At 36.0% G+C, this 11,499-nt stretch overlaps 2 protein-coding genes across 2 annotated transcripts; one reads left to right on the forward strand and one right to left on the reverse strand.

The window, feature by feature from the left end:
* The first annotated feature begins 10 nt into the window (after positions 1–10).
* LOC110846981 (kelch-like protein 10) lies at positions 11–6,113 on the forward strand. The gene is made up of 16 exons (XM_035849293.1): positions 11–476; positions 569–762; positions 870–1,008; positions 1,232–1,344; positions 1,451–1,801; positions 3,099–3,206; positions 3,284–3,328; positions 3,442–3,482; positions 3,556–3,609; positions 3,674–3,817; positions 3,904–4,005; positions 4,399–4,636; positions 4,730–4,768; positions 5,246–5,292; positions 5,356–5,471; positions 5,557–6,113. The coding sequence occupies exons 1-16, from the start codon at positions 375–377 to the stop codon at positions 5,698–5,700; spliced, it is 1,977 nt and encodes a 658-aa protein (XP_035705186.1). The 5' UTR covers positions 11–374; the 3' UTR covers positions 5,701–6,113.
* On the reverse strand, positions 5,896–11,292 carry LOC110846643 (vacuolar protein sorting-associated protein 54). The gene is made up of 18 exons (XM_022093461.2): positions 10,729–11,292; positions 10,521–10,643; positions 10,182–10,427; positions 10,080–10,122; positions 9,866–9,971; positions 9,693–9,792; positions 9,501–9,617; positions 9,257–9,282; positions 9,063–9,189; positions 8,936–8,984; positions 8,312–8,388; positions 7,974–8,117; positions 7,828–7,904; positions 7,561–7,729; positions 6,798–7,484; positions 6,503–6,712; positions 6,324–6,424; positions 5,896–6,232 (listed from the first exon to the last, which is right to left on the reverse strand). Exons 1-18 carry the CDS (start codon positions 10,819–10,821, stop codon positions 6,124–6,126), a joined length of 2,604 nt encoding a protein of 867 aa, XP_021949153.1. The 5' UTR covers positions 10,822–11,292; the 3' UTR covers positions 5,896–6,123.
* Between the last annotated feature and the right edge of the window lie 207 nt (positions 11,293–11,499).

Consider the following 11,499-nt stretch of genomic DNA (forward strand, 5'->3'; position numbering starts at 1 on the left):
AACAAAATTTTGGTAGAATTTTATACACAATTGTATAATTTATATAATTTATAAAATTCAAATTTTAAACAAATTTTTAAACAAAACATATATTATATAAATATATAAAATAAAAGACACTGTTCAGCGTGACAGCGTTCTGAAATCACCAGATTTGTGTAAAACATATTTGGGTTCTGATGGCACAAATTAATCGGTGAAGACAAAATCCACATGACGCCGAATTTGTTACGCATTCTGCCCACTTCGATCGTGTAAAGGAGTCCCCATGGGAATTTATCCTTTTCTGAAATAGGAATGAGGGTAGCAAGGAAAATGCTTTGACTCTGACAGTCGAATGCATATATTTTTGTAACTTGTTGGTCACGAGGAAGATGGCGGACGTGACTGATTCCAACAACAATAACGAGTCATGCAGTTCGGAAGACCCTGAAAATGAAGCCTTACTGCTCAGAAAAGGTCTTCCTTCCTTCAAGGTCTGCTCAAATTGATAATCAATTTTGTTGGGTCCCAGTTTACTTATTTCAGACAAAGACTGTCAAACTACCGAACTATACGTAAATTACAGGCGCAACGATGCACTCATATCTGCAACGGGCACTGTTCACCACATACCCCTCTAGAAAATGCTTTGAATGCATATTACAAACTTGTTGGTCTCCTCCAGAAAAGCACCCACTGTGACGCAGTACTGAGGACGTCGGACGGAGGGGTTTTCCATGTCCACAGAGTCGTCCTGATGGCGGACTCGGAGTACTTCCGGTAAGCAGAGATAATCACTTCAGGCAGTTGAAATTAGTGGGCGACCTGCGGGGGAAACTTGGGTATGTAAATTACGATAAAACAACAAATTGGCTTTATATTTCCAGCGCTTTATTCACCACCACACTTCACAAATACTGCGAGACGGACGTGATAATTCACAACGTCAGAGCTGGATTGCTCAAATTTCTATTGCACTTCATGTACACGAGGAAAGTTTGGCTCCATGAGGACATTGTAATACCGGTGAGTCAAAGCAATCCCGGTCCGGTCGTAGTCAACTTATGACTGGTTAACTGTTGAAAATAATTATAATACCTGCAAAATACTTGCTAAGTATACTATATTAAACATGAAATAATTTTTCATAAAGGAATTAGGAAAAAAATTGGTCTTTTATTTATATATCCAAATCGTATTTGGCGTTTCTATATGCATGAGTTATCGGTAATGAACAATGGTTTTGAAGGTCTTGGAAGCAGCAGACTACCTCGGCCTCGTGGCATTGAGGAATGAGTGCACAACATTTATTGAAAGCCAAATCAGCCCCCAAAATGTGCTCAGTATCCGTCAATTTGCACGGTAACAAGCATTTAATGACCCTCAGTTTATTTGCATTCTTCAATATGTGACGTTGTGTCAAAAAGTATTGCTGACTCATTGATTATTGATACGCATTTTGTTACAGAGATTGGTTTTGTCACGAACTTCACACAACAGCTCATCAATTTCTAATGAGAAACTTTGCGGACGTCACCAGAGACAGTGACGAACTCTTGGAACTGAATCTAATAGAAATCTTATCCATTTTTGGGGATGACGAGCTAAATGTTAAAAATGAGGAGGTGGTGTGGGAAGCAGCCATTCGCTGGATTGACCATAACCCTGAGAATCGAAACATTTATATTGTGAATCTTCTCCGACAAATTCGAACCGGGTTGATGGAAACCCAATATTTCATGGAACATGTCAAGGATCACACCTACGTCCATGGGAATGAGGGATGTCGACCAATAATCATTGAAACGCTTCGATTTCTGTACGTTATCCGACGTCTCCTTGACATGCCTTCTTATAATCTTCATCTCATCAAAGTAGGGTGACCATACGTCCCGGTTTATTAGCCGGGACATGTCCCGGTTTTCAAAACTTGTCCCGGCGTCCCGAAAATGTCCCGGTTTTGACAAAGTGTCCCGGTTTTTAAAATCGTAGGAAAAAATTAAATTATATCACTTTTTCGCCAAAATATTGATGAAAAAGTAGATAAATACCAGTAACTTGCATGCAATATGTTCTTAATTGGCTTTCCTGGTTCTTTCTTAAAATTCGGTGATATCTGAACCGCTAAGCACTAGATCTTATTGAAAATTTTTTGGCCAAGCACTAGATATTTTGGAAAATTTTTTGGCCAAGCACTAGATATTTTGGAAAATTTTTTCGCCAAGCACTAGATATTATTCAAAAATTTTTCGCCAAGGACTAGATATTTTGGAAAATTTTTTGGCCAAGCACTAGATATTTTGGAAAATTTTTTGGCCAAGCACTAGATATTTTGGAAAATTTTTTGGCCAAGCACTAGATATTTTGGAAAATTTTTTCGCCAAGCACTAGATATTGTTCAAAAATTTTTCGCCAAGGACTAGATATTTTGGAAAATTTTTTCGCCAAGCACTAGATATTCAAAATTTTTTCGCCAAGGACTAGATATTATGGAAAATTTTTTGGCCAAGCACTAGATATTTTGGAAAATTTTTTGGCCAAGCACTAGATATTTTGGAAAATTTTTTGGCCAAGCACTAGATATTTTGGAAAATTTTTTCGCCAAGCACTAGATATTATTCAAAAATTTTTCGCCAAGGACTAGATATTTTGGAAAATTTTTTGGCCAAGCACTAGATATTTTGGAAAATTTTTTCGCCAAGCACTAGATATTGTTCAAAAATTTTTCGCCAAGGACTAGATATTTTGGAAAATTTTTTCGCCAAGCACTAGATATTCAAAATTTTTTCGCCAAGGACTAGATATTATGGAAAATTTTTTGGCCAAGCACTAGATATTTTGGAAAATTTTTTGGCCAAGCACTAGATATTTTGGAAAATTTTTTGGCCAAGCACTAGATATTGTTCAAAAATTTTTCGCCAAGGACTAGATATTTTGGAAAATTTTTTGGCCAAGCACTAGATATTTTGGAAAATTTTTTCGCCAAGCACTAGATATTCAAAATTTTTTCGCCAAGGACTAGATATTATGGAAAATTTTTTTGGCCAAAAAATGTCCCGGTTTTAGTCAGGACAAATATGGTCACCCTACATCAAAGGCTTCATGCAATTATGTAGGTTACAGTTCACCACATCGTCACCTCTGTCAATGACGGACCATGTTCCTACTCCTGGAATCGCCAAGCCTCGAATTCCATATGAAATCATGTTTGCAATTGGAGGATGGTAAATTTATGAATTATTTCTTCAATTTTCACTGTGTCAGCATTCTTTATTTTTAAAGCATCTAATAAATTTCATAGGTCTGGAGGTGCACCAACGAGTTACATTGAGACGTATGACACGAGGTACATATACATACAATACAATGCCCATAATTTGTTTTCTTTGTTTGCTACGTATGTAATTATATGCATATTGAATGCAATGGTTAATTTTCATTGTTTACTGGTTTCATTAGGGCTGACCGTTGGGTTCGAGTTGAAGAAGTTGATCCCACAGGTACGAAGCACAGCTCCTCCTCAGTTTAATTAGTTTTCTGCATCATCAAGCCACGTATTTATGTCTACTTCAGGACCAAGAGCCTACCACGGGACCGTTGCGATTGGATTTGAAATTTTTGTAATTGGTATGTGGGCTCATGTTGAAATGATACGGTCATTAAGTTATTCAACGAATAATTTATTCCGCAGGTGGGTTTGATGGAATCGACTACTTTAACTCGTGTCGTGCATTCAACGCTGTTACCAAACAATGGAGAAATGTTGCTGCAATGCATTGCAGAAGATGTTACGTTTCCGTCGCACTAATCCAAACTGACAAAATTTATGCAATGGGTAAACTGTGCAAGTTAATATTTGAAATGTACCTTCTAACTCTGACGAGTTGTATTATTTATGGGTCATCATTATTTTACACGCAGGAGGATACGATGGACACCACAGACAGAACACTTGCGAAAGATATGATCTGAGTCTTAACCAGTGGACGAACGTGTGTCCAATGAATTGTCAACGATCAGACGGTAAACGTACTCTTAATAATTATTTACAGATAGTATCCCACTTTTGATTTTACCAAAATTATTCGTATCAATGAAAAACATTGTGTGTATTAATATATAAATGTGTGTATTATTTGTAATATATTTTCATAGTGTAATACTCAAAGTGCTCAAGTTCGGTTAATAGGAGAGAAAACATTTTCTATATGTTTTTGACGATCGTAGACATGGCTCACGACTTGTTCAGCACTGACAAATTATGTTTGAATTTCCTATTGTCGGACGATTAATCCTTGTTTCGGGATTGTCGTGTCTAGAGGCATTTTGTCTCTTGCCCTGGGATAGGAAATATTCTCCCATTTCAAACTATTCGTATCAAGACTTGGTATTTCATTCGATACGGTATTTTTCCAGCTTCTGCCACTTCCATCAATGATAAGATCTACATATGTGGAGGATTCAATGGGATCGAGTGTCTCAACTCATGTGAGTGTTACAGTCCGGACACAAATCAGTGGACGACGATTGCTTCCATGCGACACAGGCGATCCGGAGTGGCTTGTGTTTCGTATCACAACTTTCTCTACGTCATTGGGGGATTTAACGGCATTTCCAGGATGGCCAGCGGAGAAAAATACAATCCGGAAAACAAGTCAGTTGACTCCATTGCTTATTATTTTTATAAAATGCGAGAAATTTTCGAAATTAGAACATTTAAATTTTTAAAAAAACAATAATCGTACAGCTCGTGGACAATAATTCCTGACATGTACAATCCCCGAAGGTAAGGTGCCCTTGTTATTCACCAAGTACGGTACATTAATGAGGAGTAAAGGTTGTGTTATATTAGTTTGAGTATGATAGTTTGATTTGTAGACTACAAATTGTAGATTTACTTTAGTAAACTAGTGAATAAACTCTAGTGAATAAACAGTTCCAGTGGTAATGGGAGGAGTTGTGTATAAAGTTGAGCAAAACGTGGTACAATTTTTGTTTGGAATTTCTGGAGGCAGTTAAAAATTGAAACGATTACAAATTGGGCTCATACATATTTGGAAAAGTATAATATACTTTTCCAATATACTTTCCATTATATTATAATGTTCATATGACCACTCACTCCTATAATAAATACCGGATACTTGGAAATCTGATTATTGACAGTTCTACCCTTTCAAACCTATTTAACACAACCTTTCTTCCTTTGCTGAATTAGTTGTGACAACTGACCTTTGTTTTTCTGTATGTGCAATCCCCAAAGTAACTTTGCTATCGAAGTAATTGATGAACTGCTGTTCTGTATTGGGGGTAATATGTCAATCAATCGAATATAAGGTGACATTTTCGTAGTTTGACCTTGTCCATGCTCAGGGTTCACTGGGACTTCCACGACATACAATGTGGAGTGCTATGACGAGAGAACGAATGAGTGGTACGAGGCTACAGATATGAATATTTTTCGCTCAGCTTTATCCGCTTGTGTAATGGTAATTAAGCCCGAATTTCAAGTGATATGTTCCGGATTACATATATTCAATGTGATATATAAGAATTGCACTGACTTCCTTCCAGACCGGACTCCCAAACATTTACGACTTTATTCATCAACACAGGGATCGTCTCATGGAAGAGAAACGCCAAAAGCTGATTGCAATGCAACAACCCCAACTCTCACCTATTGAAGTTGCAGTTGCGGTCACGCCGCCGCCATTCTAATAACCTTACTGAAAAATATAGGAGCCTTTGACTACTGGTCAAATTTCATTACGACCAGAACGAGGACCTACTTAATTGTGCAAAGTGATATCGCCCACCATCATCATTATCCTTGTCTTTCCAATAATTGCCTCAAAATTGTAAGTAACATTACCAAATCAAAAAGTAATATATGATGATAAAATCGGTCAATAGTAAAATTGCATATTAATTTATTATCTTACTCTCTCCGCTTGATCGTAAATTCCAAACAAGTACACATTCGTTTACCGATATTTCATTATAAAAATAGTTGCAAGGCAAATGAGACTAGAAATGACATCCTCTCCGTGAAAATGGACTAAATATTCTTATAAAACAATCTGCATAATAGATATATATGTATAGGTATATTATATTCGGTATTATGATGGCCAACAACAATCAGCTCCACAAATCGTTTGTTAAAAACGAATTGCTTATAATGTTAGCTGGTAAAATGTTGAGTTTCCTCACACTTTCTGCATAGTGCATCATTTCTGAAGTTACGACACTGTAAAGAGCAAAACCTTTCATGTAATTCAGGTTGAATTATTGCATTATTAAAGCTTTGCGCCGCGTCGAATTTATACATATGAAATTACCCTTGACGAGGACCCCCATCCTTACGAATTCCTAAATCTGCGATTCTTTCTTTTAGTTTTGTTCGGAAAACTTTATCAATTTTAATAAAGAGCTGAGAAATCTGAAAACAAAAACGAAGTACGAATAGAAAAAAAAACACTACAAGCCCTTGCAATTTATACAACCAGCAGTGACATACCTGTTTCTCATCTAAAACGGCTCCAATAGCTTCTCTAAATTTAACGATATTTCTGGAAACATTATTAATAGGTGTGGATGGTACAGGTGGACGAGCTTCCCATGCATTTAGTTCAGCATTAATGACATCTTCCATAATTGAAACCATTTTGTTTTCCACTGATTCTGCATGTCGACAATATTCTTGATGCACAGCACTAATTTGTTTTAACTGCAAAACATGGAATAAATAGTGTATAATTACAATTTTATTAATGCCGCAAAATAAAATAAATCATTTTTATTAACGTACGTACCACATGCTGGCTCTTGGCAGACACTAAATTTGAGTCAAATATGTCTTTGACTTCTGCCACGGACTCTGCGATTAAGTGAAGTCCTCTTAAAACTATTACAAGAATAGTGACCGTTATGGATTTGCAAACTTTTAGTTCCACAGCTCCAGCCCCCAGAATAAGATGATTAACTCGATTGTTGGCAACTCGAAGTAGTTCTACAACCCCAAGTACGACTTCCGCAGTTCCAGTTACCACAAAGAGTTGACAGTATTCAACTATTGCATCCAAAAGCAAATAGAATACTTCTGCCGTAAAAACTGTTCCTTCATCACATCCATTTATCACAGATTCTCTACCACCGTTGGGGACCAAATCAGCAACAGTATTAGCATTATTATTATTTGTCAGGGTCAAGGCAGCATCATCTTTACTTTGGGATTCCGAGAGGAGGGTTCTAGTTTCTAATATTCGCTTGATTTTTACACTTGGCCAAATTTTTTTCACTTTGTCTTCGTTGGCCACTTTCCACTTTTCACGATCCAGAGCTGCATTCATACTTTCGATTTGTTTTCCGTGAAAGTTTCTCACAAACTCTGTAATTTGTACTTTCATTTCCAATACACATTTAAACTTGAATGACTTTGTCACATTAGGATGCAAGGAGTTGGCAAATTTCTCCAACTGCGACGTAAATGTTTTGACAACCTACAGTGTTTAAAATTAGACATGTGAAATGTGAACTCTTTAATAGTAGTAGTACATAGCGCATAGTAATAAATACCTGCAAGGTGGGTAAAACTTCATTGCGAATTAAATAAGTTTTTCGATATCGTAGCATTCCAGTAAACTTTTCATCCGCATTATCGGTAGTCTTTTCCAATTGAGTTGCCAGTTCGGTGGAAAAATTATTATACAACTCTTCGGATATTAATGTCTCGTCATTATCGGACCTATAAATGTTGTAGATGGAATTATACTTCATGTGCACGCTATCTAACAATTTAATTTAATACATGAGTTTAGAATATTCGATTATTTTATATCATACATGTAAGTTCCAGCGACATCACTGGAAGACCTCCCAATGGCAGAGTCAGCACAGCTTTGGAATAATAAAATCACATCCTGAAAAGAAACCAATTCTATTTTGTAGATATTCCTGAAGAGGTGAGTTTGACAGCATGGTACACTTACACGCATATGTTCCATAAAAATCACCAAGCGATCACCAAGTTGAGTTATCATTTTGATCCATAGTTCGGAGGGTAAATGAACAATCCCTTGTAACATGGAGTTGCTATTTATAAGCGAATCAGATTTTGAGTCTGATTCCGAAATCTGAAAAAAAATAGTTTATCATACTTTTCAATCCTAGGAATAGTGATGTATTAGATAAAAAAAATATGCCAAGGGGCAAACTATGGTCTAACCTAAATTAAATTAAATCATAGTTTATCAATGTTTATTTATGTTAATAAATAAATATTAATAATAAAATCAAAGTTTACTTTCAACAATTAACTTTACCTTACCGCTTCAATTAAAGTTTGTTTGCAGGTTGTAGTCATCGCCGTACTCAATTCCTTTGCCAGCACGCTTACAATAGCAGCTGTATTTTTCGAAAAATTTTAATTAGATTAAAATAAAAACATACATGGTTTGGTTATGTAACGGTGTCAACGATCAAGTGTATACGGATAGAAATCTATCATTTTTCTATCGTCGTACTGCATTCAATCAATGCAGTACGACAGTCGGAAACTCAATCGGCACAGGCTTGGTTGGAGAAAAGGTAACTTTTGACTAATCCTAAGTTAACCTACATGAGGCTGTGGAATAACTACCCAAGAGATTTCACAAAGGAACAACCCATGAATCAAGGTCCCAGATAATATGATATCGTCCCTGATAATAAGTACTGTGTATGAGATTCTGCCGAGTACTTCCCAAGGAGATCGTAAATTCATGAGCATTCCTTACTGATTGTTGTAACCCCTTCCAATTGGTTAATACTTAATAATGAGTTTTATGCACACAAATTCTGAACATTCTTTAGCTTTCGTACATACATTACATATGTAACTGATGCTATTTTCTAATAATTATTTTGCTTACGTATGATATATATTTTCAGTAGGAACCTATCTATACCTTACCGATTTTTCCCAAGCGGAAATGACCGAAAATAATTGAGATGAGACGATCCTTAAATAGATAAGCAAGATTTTATAATAATTGTATGCTCAGTTTATGCTGCATAAAACCATATAGATCCGTACATACCTTATCACAAAAAACACTAACTTGTTCCACGGGTCTATTTAAGTCTGCAGATAAGTTTCTCTCAAGCTCAGCCCTTAACATTTTTTCAATTGCATTTCGTATTTCCACAAGCTGAGAATCCAAGTGTCTGAAAAATATAAAACAACCATCAGAAACTGAAGTAATAATTGGAACAAATGAAAAACGTGCTATACCTAAACGATATATATCCTTGAAGCTCCTTTATAAGATGATGAGAACATGAAAATAACATAAAGTCAACGTTAGTTTATGAGAAACATGTCTTTTCCTTATTTGTAGCGAGATTTAGGAAAATTAGGCATCAGCTCAGAATAAAGCGTCGCATCGTGATGCATCACAAATATTAAATAGTCTTTGGTTTTCATGCACCTAAGAGTACATTTCACTTGAATTTTTGATTAAAGAAACTTTTTGCACCTTTATCAGTACATCCTGGGTTGTTGATATGAGATCCAACGCACCCACATAATCTGAATTTCCTAGTAATGACTGAATCGCCCTTTGTGCTTGATGAACTGTCGACATTAGTTGCAACTATTGGAAAATATAACAAATTAACGAGAAACACTATCTTAATTTCATCGAAAAGAAGTTTAAGCGTCAAATCACCTTTTGATACAGAAGAGTGTAATTGTCTTTTCTTTTCTGAAGCTTGATGATCGTGAAGGGTGTGATAACGTTTTCATCCTTAATTTCTACCACATCGTTCCTAAAAAATAAATAATTACAATTTTAAATTTACACCCCAGCCACACGAATAATGAATATGATTTATATCATACTTTATCCTCTTCACAACTTCGATGGCATGTGTAACTTTTTCTGCAACTTTGTCTTGTGTAGAAACAGCAGAAAAGAAAGCGGAAGATTTTTTACTGATTTGTTGAGCTGGTGTGAGTGAGAACGACCAGTAGGACATTTTATTAGAAATTCATAGAGCAAAGCTAGATGAAACTCTAATTATAACAGGGGTTATCAAATTAAATGGTTGCTTACCAAGGCCTACCTCCACTAGGTCCAAATAATGACTAAGCTTGTCCTAAAATTCAAAGAATTTTCATGACCAATTTTTCTAACGTGGTGTACTGCATGATTTACCTGTATTAGTTTACTCGGAAGACCACTGCCATCAACGATGAACACTTCACGGAACGTTTCATTATTAGCCAACGAAAATATTTGGCTAAAAAATATTTTTGGAATTGGATTCGCTTCGGTTTTTAACAACTGTGCAGAGTCCTTGAGCCCGAATTGTGGAAATAAAATGTGAGAAGAGTCTTGGCGATGTACAACCGACCCTTGTCCAGTACCGGACGCCTTACGATCACGGTATTTTTTATTTCTCTAAAAGTAAATAGCTTATATGTGGTTTGACAATTGATGAATCAACAGCCAAATCAAGAAATGTTACAATAAATATAGCAAAAATAGGCATACCTTCAATAATTTTTTGTAGTATGTTGCAAAGTAAGAGTTTGGCACATCTTCAAGTAGAGGCGATGGGGGAATCACAGTCTGTTCTACAAAAGCCTCTCCCCACGTCTTTGTAAAGAAATCTTTCTATAAATACAAAATGATTAAAAAGTTAAATTGACAATCGACACCATACATACAACAAATATATTATTGGATTAAAAAATATTACTTGTTTTCCTCTGTTCGGATCGTTAAGAATTGCAGGGAGATTCTGAGAGCATGAGAACACTGACCAGTTGACCACTCCCTGCTCTGAATTCATTGTCGTCAGACGACTGGAGAAGGGACCAACAATAAGTCACCTTCCTCGTTTGCTGTTTGACTTTTGAGCAGCAGAAGGTTGACATCCACCCCTATTTTGTAATTTATTTATCAGGCACTGCACTGGACGACAAAGCCCATGTTTTCTTAGCTAGGCGGTACTGGACTAGTCCTTGAAGATAACTAATAATTTGCAATTATCAGCTTGTTACATATAAATTAATAAAGTGTATTAAAATGTGTCACGTCATATGTAGTCGTTATTGATTGAACGAGGAGAGATTGAGATGGACGGTACTTCAACATCTGCGAGGCTTGCTAATAGCAAATTGCTATCCAAATTAAATACGACCAAAAACTGATACAGAATTTAAGACGACTCCTGAAATCGGGCAGCTAATTCTAAAAGTTAATTAAAATATTTTCTAACAAGATTGGAATGTTTGTGCAAATACAGTAAGTATAGTAAGTCATCGCAGGTTGCAATTCCCGCATCGGTAAGGGTACTGTGAGACAACTTTCACCTACTTTCTCCGCATATTTGTGGCATATGGAGAAAGCCGGCAGTTATTTGATGTGATTTATCTTGATGGCTTATTCGTCGTTTATTCATCTTCTACTTTGTTCCGTCATTAATGATGTAAAAAATCAGTATAAAATTTACAAATACATCAAATCG

The sequence above is a fragment of the Folsomia candida genome, unplaced genomic scaffold (assembly GCF_002217175.1).
Source record: "Folsomia candida strain VU population unplaced genomic scaffold, ASM221717v1 Fcan01_Sc003, whole genome shotgun sequence".
In the NCBI taxonomy this organism is placed as follows: Eukaryota; Metazoa; Arthropoda; class Collembola; order Entomobryomorpha; family Isotomidae; genus Folsomia; species Folsomia candida.

Excerpts from the sequence above, each read along its gene's own strand:
- LOC110846981 (XM_035849293.1), top strand. The coding sequence starts at position 375 with ATGGCGGACGTGACTGATTCCAACAACAATAACGAGTCATGCAGTTCG. Across the intron at positions 477-568 it reads AAGGTCTTCCTTCCTTCAAG|GCGCAACGATGCACTCATAT; the intron begins GTCTGCTCAAAT and ends CGTAAATTACAG. Across the intron at positions 3,329-3,441 it reads ATTGAGACGTATGACACGAG|GGCTGACCGTTGGGTTCGAG; the intron begins GTACATATACAT and ends TGGTTTCATTAG.
- LOC110846643 (XM_022093461.2), bottom strand. The coding sequence starts at position 10,821 with ATGAATTCAGAGCAGGGAGTGGTCAACTGGTCAGTGTTCTCATGCTCT. Across the intron at positions 8,985-9,062 it reads TTAGTGTTTTTTGTGATAAG|GATCGTCTCATCTCAATTAT; the intron begins GTATGTACGGAT and ends TATCTATTTAAG. Across the intron at positions 7,485-7,560 it reads AAGTTTTACCCACCTTGCAG|GTTGTCAAAACATTTACGTC; the intron begins GTATTTATTACT and ends TAAACACTGTAG.